The 15,000-nt window shown below is 43.9% G+C and overlaps 3 protein-coding genes across 3 annotated transcripts in view; 1 reads left to right on the forward strand and 2 right to left on the reverse strand.

The window, feature by feature from the left end:
- LOC133420443 (CST complex subunit CTC1-like) overlaps positions 1-1,483 on the reverse strand; it is a 31,070-nt gene extending 29,587 nt beyond the window's left edge. Inside the window, exons 1-2 of the mRNA XM_061710136.1 lie at positions 1,451-1,483; positions 34-286 (exon numbers count right to left, since the gene is read on the reverse strand). Of these exons, the coding sequence (XP_061566120.1) occupies positions 34-286; positions 1,451-1,483 (286 nt within the window). The remainder of the gene's footprint in view (positions 1-33; positions 287-1,450) is intronic.
- A 1,205-nt stretch (positions 1,484-2,688) lies between these two features.
- On the reverse strand, positions 2,689-7,695 carry LOC133420308 (H-2 class II histocompatibility antigen, E-S beta chain-like). The gene is made up of 7 exons (XM_061709976.1): positions 7,641-7,695; positions 6,933-7,205; positions 5,420-5,633; positions 5,169-5,236; positions 3,316-3,429; positions 3,051-3,109; positions 2,689-3,014 (listed from the first exon to the last, which is right to left on the reverse strand). Exons 1-6 carry the CDS (start codon positions 7,693-7,695, stop codon positions 3,081-3,083), a joined length of 753 nt encoding a protein of 250 aa, XP_061565960.1. The 3' UTR covers positions 2,689-3,014; positions 3,051-3,080.
- Positions 7,696-8,256: 561 nt separating this feature from the next.
- The window catches only part of LOC133420444 (H-2 class II histocompatibility antigen, A-U alpha chain-like), an 11,762-nt gene continuing 5,018 nt past the window's right edge, over positions 8,257-15,000 (forward strand). The window contains exon 1 of the mRNA XM_061710137.1: positions 8,257-8,354. Coding sequence (XP_061566121.1) covers positions 8,257-8,354 — 98 coding nt within the window. The remainder of the gene's footprint in view (positions 8,355-15,000) is intronic.

Genomic DNA, 15,000 nt, shown 5'->3' on the forward strand with positions numbered 1-15,000 from the left:
TGAATGCTGGTTTGAGGGGCCCCCTAGAATCGCCTCTGCGCACCGGGTCCGGGGGCGCGCTCTCCTCCTCCGGGGCACAGCCGTCCCCGACGCAGGACCTTCCCCGGGGCTTGGCTCCGATCCTCAGCGGCAGCCTGCACTCTATCCCCCGGCAGTCCCGGGTGTCGTTTGCGGGCTGGATGGGGATGGGGATGAGTCTCCCCGAGCCGGAGCAGTGCGTGCCGGAGCATCCTCCAGCGCCGGCAGCGCTGGAGGCGCTCGCAATCCGCGGCTGCGCGTCCTGCTGCTGCGCCCCGGCGCGGGGTGCGCCCATCTCCCCTGGGTGCTGCCCCGGGGTGCTGCCCATGGTGCTCGGGGGTCTGGAGGCTCTGCTGCCCGGGCTCGGGTCTCCGGAGCCCCCGCCGAAGCAGCGCGTCCCCCGGCACGTCTCCGCCGCAGCCCAGGAGAGCAGCAGCGACAGTACCGGTGTCAGTAAAACCATTTTACGTCTCATATGTTGACCTGCAGATTAGGAAAAAACAGATTTATAGCTCCGAATGGAAACCACAAAGACATCCTTGCAACATTTTGCCGCTGCATCCTTTAGAATAAAGCCTGAATTATGGTCCGCGTTAAATCGACGCAGAGCGTACCCTACGCCGTAGGCTCTGCGTTGGTGTAACGCGGAACCATAAATCAGCCTGGAAGTTACACGTGTCATTTGTTGATGTTTTTTCCAGGATTCTGATTGGCTGTCATGATGCTCTCAGCGTAAAACAACTCTTTATTTCTCAGAATGAAGGGAAAAACATGAACATTGATGTGCAGGAAATTAACCCACTAATGTTGTGTTTCTGCCTTAAGAAATTTTACAGATATCATTGTGAAAATCGCCGTTAACGTCAAAACGGACAGTAATTAGAATACTTCCGTGTGTCCAATCCTCCGTTATCCAATGGGGGACTGATGCGCCCAGCTGCTGGAAGCGACGCGGCCGGTCCTCACTTATCCAATGGGATTGATGCTGTGAGCGGCTTGAAGCGACGCCGCCGGGTTACATTAGAATCTGTTGAGAGCCCGCTGCGTCGGTGCATGACGCTGAGGGCGACCTTGTGCGTCAGAAACTGACGCCTAAGGGCCCTGACCAAGCGTCGGTTTTTGACGCGCTGGGAGTGAGACTGTGTTGCCTCGCACGCTTTTTTCCTGCTGTCCCCCGCTTAGTATTTCAATGCAAATGAAGCATGGTGCGTATTTAAGTGCCGCTTTATATTTGACCGTTTCATCGATGCAATTTTATCATTGCATATTAAACATACCACAGATCCTGCTCTCTCCACAAGTGCAAATTCCTCTGTCCACGCACCCTGGAATGCATGGTAATCATCGTCTTTTTTTCTTTTTGCCATCTTTTCTGTTACAAGGGTTGAAGCGGTTAAACTAGTTGGCTATCTGAAAAAATTGATTTCTTCACCTTTACAATAACCCGGACACGCTCGCGAGCCATTGGTTCGCGCCTGACCCACCAGTCAACCGTGACCACTGAAATCTTCAAAACTAATTTGCTACTAGTTTACTTTAAAATGACACAGTATTATTAAGAAACATCACAAGTATTTTAAAATCACTTCCAAACTGTTTTTTTATTTTTTATTTTTTTTCCAACTCAAAATTGTCTGGGAGCCATATGCCGTCACCGGAAGAGCCATATATGGCTCACGAGCCATAGGTTCCCGACCTCTGCACTAGAGGGCGCTGTTGCAGCAGTGCGGTACAGACAGATGCAGCTAAATATTCTGGTAACTCGGACCTGATGCTGCCTCGTTCATCAAGGCGTGTTCATGAACTTTACGGCTTCATGAGCGCCCTCGTTAGCTTTGACATTCGCCCCTAACCTGCAGCCCCATAGACACATATACGTAGACACCACATCGAGTGGTTTTGTCCGCTGCTGCGATACGTCAACGACGCCGCCATATTGGATGTGGCAAGACTGCGCTGTAAACTAATACAAGTAAATTGACTTATTTTCATAAAGCGCCTTTCTACAAAGAAATTTACATTTTACGTCTCATTTATTCATTCACACACGCACTAATATACTTGGGAAATAGTTAGGCACCAAATATAATATATTTTAAAAAAAAGTAAGTTTTCAAATAACAAAAAAACATATTTGAACCATTTTTCAGACAATAACATCACTGAAAAAATCTGAAAAATGGTTCAAATGTTATTTTGTTACTTGAAAAATGTAAAATATGTTTATGTAAAATATGCTTTGTTGATGAGAAAATATGTTTCTCTATATTTCTTATTTTGTGAGGGGGGATATATATTGTTTTTCGGCACTACCTTGTTCTCTATAGCTGATATAACATGAATTACTCCTATATGGGTAGTTACAGCGCAGTCTTGCCACATCCAATATGGCGGCGACGTTGACGTATCGCAGCAGCGGGCAAAACCACTCGATGCGGTGTCTACGTATATATGTCTATGTGCAGCCCCCACGCCGGGCCGGACTAATAACATAAAGCTGTGCGTGAGCAGACATGAAAACGGTGTTCAGGTTTCCACGAATCGGTCCCATAAGCAGAGGGGAGCCACATCTGTGTCCATGTGCTGCTGGACGTCTGGAACCAGGACCCTGAAGTGGGTCCAGTTTCAAGCAGGTGAACCTGCAGCTCATGATCCGACACACAAACGAGACGGTTTCTTCAAGTTTATTGAGATTCAGAGTAAATTCCAGTAAAAGTGCCTGAAGGCGGATCAGAGCTGTGAATCAGAGACGAGTGCATGTGATTGGAGGCAGATTACAGAGTGAAACCAAACTGGATCAGTTTCCCTAACGAGCAGCCCACACACCAGAGTCCACATCAGACCTGATCCAGGACCAGGACCGCTGCCAGTCCTGCACCAGAGTTCTGGACCAGGTTCAGACGTGCTCACAGTCCCAGATCAGGTTTAGACCGGTCCAGATGGTTGAGCTGGAAACAGGAAGCAGGTTCAAGCAGCAGCTGGACCAGGACCTGGACCTGGACCAGGACCAGGACCAGGACTTGAACCAGGACCAGGACCAGGACCAGGACCAGGATCGGAGCTCAGAGGTCAGAGGGAACCAGAATACGTCCTGGAAAACAGAGAAAGAGAGAGTGAAACACACCACAATACTGGAACGGGCCTGACAGTGTTCTGAGCTGGTTCTGGTCTGAACTGGTTCTGGACTGTGTTCTGGTCTGAACTGTGTTCTGGTCTGAGCTGGTTCTGGACTGTGCTCTGGTCTGAACTGGTTCTGGTCTGTGTTCTAGTCTGAACTGGTTCTGGACTGGTTCTGACCTCGGGCCTTCCTCTTGTAGTAGATGAATCCAGCCAGAGACAAGACCAGACCCAGGACCAGCCCTGAAGCTCCGATGGCGATCTTGTTTCTCTCAGAGTCAGGCATGGACGGATCTGAGGACACACAGGTGAATACAGGTGAGATGAGGACATGTGAGATGAGGACAGGTGAGATGAGGACAGGTGAGATGAGGACAGGTGAGACAGGTGAGACAGGTACAGAGGGTTGCAAAAGTATTCACCCCCCTTGAACTTTGTGACCTTTTGCCACATTTCAGGCTTCAAACATAAAGATATAAAACTGTAATTTTTTGTGAAGAATCAACATCAAGTGGGACACAATCATGAAGTGGAACGAAATGTATTGGATATTTCAAACTTTTTTAACAAATAAAAAACTGAAAAATTGGGCGTGCAAAATTATTCATCCCCCTTAAGTTAATACTTTGTAGCACCACCTTTTGCTGCGATTACAGCTGTAAGTCTCTTGGGGTTTGTCTCTATCAGTTTTGCACATCGAGAGACTGAATTTTTTTGCCCATTCCTCCTTGCAAAACAGCTTGAGCTCAGTGAGGTTGGATGGAGAGCATTTGTGAACAGCGGTTTTCAGTTGTTTCCACAAATTCTCCATTGGATTCAGGTCTGGACTTTGACTTAGCCATTCTAACCCCTGGATATATTTTTTGTGAACCATTCCATTGTAGATTTTGCTTTATATTTTGGATCATTGTCTTATTGGAAGACAAATCTCCGTCCCAGTCTCAGGTCTTTTGCAGACTCCATCAGGTTTTCCTCCAGAATGGTCCTGTATTTGGCTCCATCCATCTTCCCATCAATTTTAACCATCTTCCCTGTCCCTGCTGAAGAAAAGCAGGCCCAAACCATGATGCTGCCACCACCATGTTTGACAGTGGGGATGGTGTGTTGAGGGTGATGAGCTGTGTTGCTTTTACGCCAAACATAACGTCTTGCATTGTTGCCAAAAAGTTCGATTTTGGTCTGATCTGACCAGAGCAGCTTCTTCCACATGTTTGTGTCTCCCCGGTGGCTTGTGGCAAACTTTAAACAACACTTTATATGGATATCTTTAAGAAATGGCTTTCTTCTTGCCACTCTTCCATAAAGGCCAGAATTGTGCAGTATACGACTGATTGTTGTCGTATGGACAGAGTCTCCCACCTCAGCTGTAGAGCTCTGCAGTTCATCCAGAGTGATCATGGGCCTCTTGGCTGCATCTCTGATCAGTCTTGTCCTTGTATGAGCTGAAAGTGTAGAGGGACGGCCAGGTCTTGGTAGATTTACAGTGGTCTGATACTCCTTCCATTTCAATATTATCGCTTGCACAGTGCTCTTTGGGATGTTTAAAGCTTGGGAAATCTTTTTGTAAACAAATCCAGCTTTAAACTTCTCCACAACAGTATCTGGGACCTGCCTGGTGTGTTCCTTGTTCTTCGTGATGCTCTCTGCGCTTTAAACGGACCTCTGAGACGATCACAGTGCAGATGCATTTATACGGAGACATGTTTACACACTGGTGGATTCCATTTATCATCATTAGTCATTTAGGTCAACACTGGATCATTCAGAGATCCTAACTGAACTTCTGGACAGAGTTTGCTGCACTGAAAGTAAAGGGGGTGAATAATTTTGCACACCCAATTTTTCAGTTTTTTATTTGTTAAAAAAGTTTGAAATTTCCAATACATTTCGTTCCACTTCATGATTGTGTCCCATTTGATGTTGATTCTTCACAAAAAATTACAGTTTTATATCTTTATGTTTGAAGCCTGAAATGTGGCAAAAGGTCACAAAGTTCAAGGGGGGTGAATACTTTTGCAACCCTCTGTATTTACCCCAGTCAATTTTCAGAGCTTCTTTCAGGCTGACGTGGTGGACCACACAGGAGATCTTCTCACCAGACCTGGATCAACACAAACCAACATCACCGTATGAAACCTGGACCTGGACCAGGACCAGGACCAGGACCAGGACCAGGACCTGCACCAGGACCAGGACCAGGACCAGGACCAGGACCAGGACCAGGACCAGGACCAGGACCAGGACCTGGACCTGGACCTGGACCAGAACCAGGACCTGGACTCACCGGGGCGTGTACTCCAGGTGGGAGTGGTACTGGTAGTACCAGTTACCCCCTGCCAGCTCATCAGTGTAGCTGACGGAGGCTTTGACCTCCTGTCCGTCTCTGAACCAGGTCATCTTGATGTTCTTGGGGTAGAAGTTGTAGGCGCTGCAGACCAGCATGGCGGGGTGCTGGCCAGGAGGGGGCGCCGTGGAGCGCAGTTTGACCTTCGGCTCCTCTGAAACACAGAAACGTGTCTGTCGGTGTCATCCTGCTTAAAGGAGCTGTATGTAAGAGCAATAATAAAACGAATCATAAAATGACCCCGATATGTCAACAGACATTTAAAAATCATGTTCATTTCAAATACTTATGTCACTGACAACAGCACTCAAGCCAGGATATTCCAGTTTAAAAAGAGGAGTTGCAGCCCTCAACTGATGTTTATGTTGTCATTTTTTGTTTTGGCCTGAAGCTCCACCCTCCACCTATCTCCCAATCACCAAGTCAGTATTGTTTCGGCATCCGGGTTGCCAGCTCGGCTCTAATTATCGCAGCAGCTGCTACGAACGTGTTGGATGAAAAACCTGGCAACCTCTGGTCGGGGGGAGGAGGGGGAGGGTACACGGCGCTCAACAATATTTTGAAAGTGACTGCAGTACCAGTTTTGGCCATTTCTTACAGACAGCTCCTTTAACCTAGGTTCATGCGGGTCAGTCAGGGTTGGTGTGATGCTCATGTGTGACCACTAGATGGAGCTCTGGATCCACCAGTCTGGTCCTGAACAGGGACCTCGTCAGACTCCATGTTCACTTTTAGTCTGGGACTTTGAATCCTGCAGATCAGCTGATAAAGAACATCTGCTTCTCTGAAGCTGCAGATGTTTGTCTGTAAATCACCTGCAGGTGATGAAGAGGAGGACCTTCATCTTCATGCTCACCTGTTACCTACCCCTCTGTGGGATTATTAAAGGTTTATCTTATCTTATCTTATCTTACCTGGTTACAGGTGAGGAAGGTGATGAAGAGGAGGACCTCCATTTTCATGCTCACCTGTTACCGTGACCCTTAACCCCACCATAAATCAACCGATGACCTGAAGTATTGATCAATGTGGCAGAATAAATGTTTTTGAGCTGCAGGAAACTACATTTATTGAACCTGAATTTAACTTAAACTCTGTTGTTTCGGTTTTATCCAAAAAAAACAAACAAGTAAACATTTATCCTCATTTTCAGCTGGTTTAAATGTTTGTTTTTAACTGAAGTTTAGTATTCAAATAGCATCTTTAAGTAAAAAAGTACTTTCTTAGAATATTGCCTGAAGTAAATTGAAGATGTTTATCATTTTTCTGTTTGCTAGTTGTTTCTAAAAGTGTTTGGTAGATGTTATACTTTAATAAACTCCAGTCTGATTAAATGTAGAAATGTTGTTTATGGCTGACTTTAACTGTCAGGTTTTAATTCAAATAAAAAAGTTGAGGTTTGTAACAACTGATCTGTAGTTTTACACAACATGAAGAAGATGTAGAGACTCACCTGATTTATCCAGAATGTTGCTGTACCAGAGACCAATGTTGTGAACACAGTATCTCTCCTTCGCAGTCCTCCACCCGCTCATGATCGTAGGATTATTGTTGAAGTAGTTCGCCTGCTTCACTCCAAACTCCGTGTAGCCAACAAACTTCCCTGAACTGCTGGTGAACCTGGTGAGCTCCAACTTGTTGTAATAGTTGGAGTGGATGAACTCGATGTCCTCCGGTTTACTGGAGTTAAACTCACAGTTCCACAAATAATATTCCTTGAATCCATCTGAAGGAGGAAACAGAATCACACTGATCACTGCATTGATTATTGATCAGAGTATTGATCTGATTAACAATCAGTCTCTGACTAGATTATTGATCAACAATCAGATTATAAATCAGTTACATTATTAATCTCTGATCTCATCTGTGAGTAACACCAGATAATCAGTTACATTTGGTCATTGATCACTGATTTCATTATTGATTGGTTGTAGAATTATCGATTGCTAATCTGATTGACCTGTGGTCAGAATGTCGATTTTGAATCAGATTACTGATCAGTGATCAGACTATTGATTAATTACAGAATCACTGATCTTGACAATACTGTAAATCAGTTATTGATTTGTGATCAGTTTGCTTAACTCTATCCTGATTATTGATTTGTAATCAGATTATTGATCAGTGATCAGACCATTGATCAGAGTATGGATGGTACCTGCAGTGCTGATGGTGATGAAGAGGAGGCAGACTCTGATGAAAGTTGAATCCATGTTCTTCTGGTCTCCGACACAAACTGACTGACTGAGACTGAAAGCTGCTCTAAAAACCAGAAACACGTCACATGACCGCAGCATCAGCTGTTACTGGGTAGAACAGAGTCACAGCAGCCTCATCACCTGATCACACACTCACACCCACACACACACATGCACCCACATATACACACACATACATACATACATACATACATACATACATACATACATACATACATACATACCGTACATACATACACACACACACACACACACATACACGTACACACAAATACATATACACACATCAGCACTCAGTCTCAACACCGGCTCACCTCAGGGCTGAGTGCTGAGTCCCCTACTCTACACCCATGACTGCGCTCCTGCCCACTCCAGCAACAGTATTGTAAAGTTCGCGGACAACACCACTGTGGTAGGGCTCATCTCCGGGGGGGATGAGTCTGTTACAGGGACGAGGTGGAGCAGCTGGCACTGTGGTGTTCAGAGAACAACCTGATCCTGAACTCTGAAAAAACATTCATTCAGCCTCTGTTCATCAACGGGGTCTGTGTGGAGATGGTTTCCAGCTTCCGGTTTCTGTGCGTGGAAATAGACGACAACCTAACCTGGAGTGTCAACACCACCACCATCATCAAAAAGGCACAGCAGAGACTGTACTTTCTGAGAATTCTCAGGAACCATCATCTAAATCAACAGCTGCTGGTGTGCTTTTATCGCTGCTCCATAGAGAGCATCCTCACATATTGCATATGTGTGTGGTTCTCCAGCTGCACAGCGGCAAATTAGAAGGCACTCCAGAGGGTCGTCACAACGGCCCAAAAAATAATCGGCTGCACTCTCCCCTCCCTGGAGGAGCTGTACAACACCCGGTGTCTCAAGAAAGCCAGGAAAATCATCAAGGACCCATCTCACCCCGGACACTCACTCTTTTGAACTGTTGCCATCAGGCAGACGTTTCAGGACACTGAAATCACGCACAAACAGACTCAAGAACAGTTTCTATGACAGAGCCATAACTACACTCAATACTGCTAAATAATCAAATTGACTTTTTCCATGTGCAATACTGACCGAACAGAGCAATACCTGCCATAGAATCGTGCAATACCTGCAAATGTGAATACTGTATGTTGTCTTCCTGTTTGTATCCTTTTAGAGATTATTTATTTTTATAGTTGTTGTTTTAATATATCTATCTTTTAAACCATGCACCTTAAAGAAGATAGCATCCAATTTCGTTGTACCTGTACAAATGACAATAAAGACATTCTATTCTATTCTATTCTATTCTATTTTATTCTATTCTATTCTATTCTACACATACATACCTGTATACACACATGCATGATGGTGGAAATAAGAATTATTAATTGGTAGAAACTAAAATCCATCCATCCATTCATCCATTTTCTATACCCGCTTTATCCTTTGCAGGGTCACGGGGGTCTGCTGGAGCCTAACCCAGCTACTTTCAGGCGAAAGGCAGGGCTCCATCCTGGATAGGTCACCAGTAGAAACGGAAATAAAGGAGATAAAAATGAATGTATAAAAATTTTTAAAAAAGTTAAAATCAAAGTGTTTGTGTTGATATGAGCAGTGGCTCAGGTGGTACAGCGGTCGTCCAATGACCCAAGGCAGGGTGAGGATTCTCTGGCCAGACGTAGCGCGTGGAAGGATCACGTTATTCCGGCCGGATCCTCCCCATCCCATCTCGCGCCCCGGTTGGCTAGAGGGGGCATGTATAGCCCAGGACTGTTGCATGTTTTTGTGAGGGTAGAGAACATTAGCTACCCAAGGAAACACGGGGAGAACATGCAAACTCCACACAGAAAGGCCCTTTCACCAACCCCACTCATGGTGTGGGCGCTGAAGTCATGGGGAAACTAACACGCACTTCAGCACCCACAGCGTCCCCGGCGGGAATCAAACCCAGGACCTTCTTGCTGTGAGACAGCCACATTACCAGCTGCACTATTGTGCCCCCTTTGACAGTCTTTTTATACCCAAAAAAAAGGGGGGGGGTTCTGTTTTTATGAATGTGGGTCCCTAGCCTTATCGGATGGAGGCAGATGCTAAGACCCCAAAAACCTATAACAGTTGTGAGTTATTTGTTCCTCTTCCTTGCTTTACTTAATCGAAAGGACCCAGCACCTTTAAATCTAAAACAGTTTAGTCTGCCCCCCCCCAATTATTGGGGGGGGGTGCGTCCCTCTCATGGGCAGAAACGGGGACGGTGGAGTCCAGCTCAGCTGAGTCGCTAGTAGGATCTGGGCCCCGAACGACCACAGGGTCCAGGAGGACATCTTCTTTCTGGATCCAGTGGAGGTTGGATACGCAACGTCCCAGTTCGCCAATTGATTCTTTGTCAAGTCCCGCCCCCATGGCTATGTCAGACAAAACTGTCATCTCTCCCGTCCACTTCCATTGTAAAAATGGGGTTTTACATCCTTTGATTTCTAATTATTGGACCAAAGAAAATCCACAGCAACTAGATATAAATAAAAAGGAACACTTCAGGTACCGTGTAGTGATTTAAAAAAAACTGATGTTTTCAGCGAAAACAAGATATTTTGATGAGTTTAGCTGATAGCACGGTGGAAGGTGTGGCCGTCCACGTAGCTTTATCCAAAGCAGACATTTTGCTTAATTTACCATTGGTTTGGGGATTAAATGTATTCCTGTGGTTGTCTCTGGGTAGCGGGTGTCATTTTTACCAGTGCCCCAAACACATCCCTTAACCATTTTAAGATGAATAAATAAACGCTTTTGCGGTTGTAGCCTGCTGCCGAGCCCACTTTGTTTTGACAGCATGGATCTGACAGACTGACAGATTTCTGCTAGCTTGAGGATAAAAATACACTGCACCCTCACTACACTGTGTGCAGTGTGTCCCCAAGTGTTCCTTTTACTAATACAAAGTTTTAAAAAAAATAATCCAGTGATTCAAATTTTGGTACAAGGTAAGTAAAAACCGGATATTCTGCCCGGAAGTAGCAACAGAGAAGGATTCTTCTGATTGGTCAGTCAGGGACCAATCAGAAGGCTGATAAAAGGTCAATTTGCTGGGACATTTGGAGACAGCTGCCACAGCCGGGATGAGAGGTGAGTGGTGCCATTAGCCTCCTAATCGTTTGTCTCTCACTAGTGGGGTGTGCCTTACACACAAGGCTGCAAAAAGACGGCACATAGCATCATCAGATCAGAGACACACATCACCCAGCACACAACCTCTTCAAACATAAACAATCTACATACGGCCTTAGACAGAGCAGAACGGACAGTATTATCACACCGAAGACACGCTTTTACAACAGTTCCTTCCCTGCTGCAGTGAGACTGATAGCAAAAGCAAAGTACCGTCAGTCCTCTTGACCAACCTACATCTGTTTATTGACAATCAAACGGGAAACGTGCAATATGCTTAGGTGAAGGTCTGATATTTATTGTTATTAGCGCCACGGCTGTTATTTTATTATTTCTATTGTTGTTTTAGTTTAGTGTTTACTCCTCATGTTTGTACTCTGAATGTCGTCTGCACAAGAATTCCTACGTACAAATGTACAAATGGCAAATAAACTTTATCTTATGTTATCTGTCACTGTAGGAGCCGCATTTAAGTTTTCCTTAATTTATTTACATTCTTTGTTTGATTATGTGGATTTTTTTTGTGAGCTCCTCCCTCTTCAGGTGGTGAGAGCGGGGCCTACCGAGGTGTCAAATGGACTGGGGGATGGCACGATCAGGGACAAAAACTAATTGACCACAGCAAGTCGCAGCACAGTCTTTACATTGTTGATTTATAATTTTTGTTTTGATATTTTTATTAGGGGGTAAGGCACAGTTGAACAGGAATAAACAAAAAAGATATACAGTCTACCTCCTTTTTTTTTTTTTTGGGATTAAGAACAGAACAAAAAATCCACACAAAACAATGATAAATACACGAAAATTATTATATTCTTATATATAAGTAATATTTAAGTATTTAAGCTAAACAGTATGAATTAAAAAAATAGATGAGTAAAAAGGGGGAAAAAAAAAAACAAAAAAAAAAAAACAAACCCAAAAACAAAAGAAAAGTAAATAAAAAGATAAATAAAAAGGAGGAAGAAAGAGAGGAATGAGAGAAGAGAGGGAGGGGGGGTGATCCGTCAATCAGGAGGCAGGGACTGGAGAGAGTGGAAGAATGTAAGAAAGGGAAGCCACTTATTATAAAATTTGTTGCAACTACCCTTCAGTGAATATTTAATCTTTTCCAGCTTCAGAAAAAACATGGTGTCGTTCAGCCACTGGGTACTAGAAGGAGCCTTAGTCGACTTCCAGTGGAGAAGAAGGTGGCGTCTTGCCAGTAAGGAAGTAAAAGCCAAAATGTCTATTTGGTTTGAAGTAAACCGGCCATGGTCCTCTGGGAGCCCGAATATGGCAACATGGGGGGAGACTTTTATATTCACCGAGAGTATTTTTGACATGGTGTCAAAATAATTCGACCAAAAGCGAGAAAGTAGTGGGCAAGAGTAAAACATATGGGTTAAATTGCAGGACGAGGCATGACATTTGTCGCATTCGTCAGTGACACTGGGATAGATCTGTGAGAGTCGAGCTTTAGAAAAGTGGACTCTAAACAGTACTTTAAACTGTATAAGTGTAAGACGAGCGCAGGATGAACTTGTGTAAATTTTTTTAAGAGCAGCGTCCCACCAGTCATCCTCCAAATTTAGATCCAGTTCATCTTCCCAGACAGCCCTAACTTTAATAACTGGAGAGAGATCGAAAGACAGAAGGTCATCGTAAACCTTAGAGATCAGTGATTTTTGAAGTGGATCATGGCTTAAAAGCACCTCCCACTGTAGAGTCGGCGGAGAGGATGGAAAAACTGGAAACAAAGCTTTAGCGCAGTGTCTAATCTGAAAGTATCGAAAGAGATGAGAAGGCGGGAGATTAAATTCACCTGAGAGATCTGCAAAGCTGCGAAAGATACCATCCTTGTAAAGATCTCCAAAACTTTTCAGGCCCTTATTATGCCATATGAGAAAGGTTGAATCTGTAAGCGGAGGTCGAAATAAATGATTGTTCAGTAATGGAGCTAAAGTAGATGCTGACTTAAATTTGAAGTGTTTCCTAAATTGATACCAAATTTTAAGTGTGGAGTGAACCACTTGATTATTTGTAAAGACAGAGAGGTTGGATGGAATAGATGAGGTAAGTAGAGCAGGTAAAGAAGATGAAATGCATGACTGTGCCTCCAATTTACACCATGGCATATTCACCGATTTGAACCAAAATTAAATTTTTTGAATATGTGCTGCCCAATAATACAGTTGAAAATTGGGAAGTGCCAGTCCGCCATTGAATTTACATCTCTGAAGTGTGGATTTGCGGATTCTAGGAGCCTTCCCACACCATAAGAAGTCAGAAATAGTTTGATCAATTATTTTAAAAAAGTGTTTTGGTAAGAAAAGTGGAAGACAATGGAACAGAAATAGAAATTTGGGCAAAATATTCATTTTAACTGCGTTAATTCTTCCAATTAATGAAAGAGGTAAGCTTTTCCATCTATGGAGGTCAGATTTAATTGTAGACATTAAAGGTGAGAGATTAGCAGAAAAAAGAGAGCTTAACGTTCTGGTTACGTTGATCCCAAGATACCTAAAGCCGGAAGGACTAATCTTAAAAGGGATATCTGACTGTACGAGCTGTGTTGCTGAGTCATTAATGGGATAGCATTCACTTTTAGATACGTTCACTTTATAGCCTGAGAAAGACCCGAATCTCTGGAAAGCAGATAAAATTGAAGGAATGGAGAGGACAGGATCCGAGACATATAACAGTAAGTCATCAGCGTAAAGTGACAGCTTATATTCTGTTCCCAATCGGGAGATCCCAGTAAAAGTGGGGGAGGACCTCAGAAAGATTGACAGGGGCTCTATAGCTAGTGCGAATAATAGGGGAGAGAGGGGACACCCCTGTCTGGTGCCACGGGCTAGAGTAAAAAAATTGGACTGAATGCCATTAGTGGAAACGCTTGCTTGTGGAGACGTGTAAAGGAGACGAATCAAAGAAATGAACCCATTCCCCAGCCCAAACTTCTTCAGTACAGTAAATAAATAGTCCCATTCAATCCTATCAAATGCCTTTTCAGCATCGACTGAGATTACGACTTCAGGTGTTGTGGTGACAGTTTTAGAGTGAATAATATTTAAAAGTGTCCGCACATTAAAGAATAACTGTCGCCCCTTAACAAATCCTGTCTGTTCATTTGAGACAATAGTTGGCACAATGTTCTCCAAGCGATAAGCCAAGGCTTTAGCAAGGATCTTAGCATCTACATTTATTAACGAAAGAGGTCTGTATGAGCCGCAGAGAGTTGGATCCTTATCTTTTTTTAAGAGGAGACTTATGGAGGCTTGCCTTAAAGTGGGAGGGAGAGTGCCATGTTCCAGTGATTCCTTATAAACAGCATGCAATAAAGGGGACAATTTATCCTGAAATTTCTTAAAAAATTCCACTGGAAATCCATCAGGGCCAGGAGCTTTGTTATTTTGCATACTTCTCACAGCGAGATTAATTTCTTCTACCGTTAATGGCGAGTCAAGATTTTTAGCAGCATCGGAGCCTATAACAGGAAAGTTGAGGCTATCTAAGAATGAATTCAATTCAGTGGAGCCAGATGGAGATTCAGACGTATATAAAGAGGAATAAAATGAGTGAAAGACAGAATTAATGGCGGTGGGATCCTGATGCAATGAGCCTGATGAATCTTTTATCTGAAGGATCATACGTGAGGCTGCCTGGCGACGTAACTGATGAGCCATGAGCCGACTTGCCTTGTCTCCATGTTCATAATATACGGAGCGTGATCGTAAGAGAAGTCGCTCTGCGTCATTAGTGGTAAGGAGATCAAATTCAGTCTGTAAATCGACACGTTGCTTAAGAAAACTGGGAGAGGGGCAAGTAGCAAGTTGTTGGTCCAATTTTGTGATCTTAATAGAGAGTTCTTGTAATTTGGCTTTCCGGGACTTATTCAAGTGAGCAGAGAAGGAGATAATTTGTCCCCGCAAATATGCTTTTAATGATTCCCACAGCAGTGAAGATGAAATTGGTTCCATATCATTTTGATTTATAGAGATGTAATCATCAATTTTAGTTGTAATAAAATTGGTGAACTTATCATCTGAGAGAAGTAATGTATTGAACCTCCAAGATGTTGAGTAGCGTGGCTGTGAAGAGAACTGAATATCCAAAGAAAGAGGAGCGTGGTCGGAGATCACAATAGGATGATAATCAACAGACAGTACTTTG

Source organism: Cololabis saira, chromosome 20 (genome assembly GCF_033807715.1).
Source record: "Cololabis saira isolate AMF1-May2022 chromosome 20, fColSai1.1, whole genome shotgun sequence".
NCBI lineage: Eukaryota > Metazoa > Chordata > Actinopteri > Beloniformes > Belonidae > Cololabis > Cololabis saira.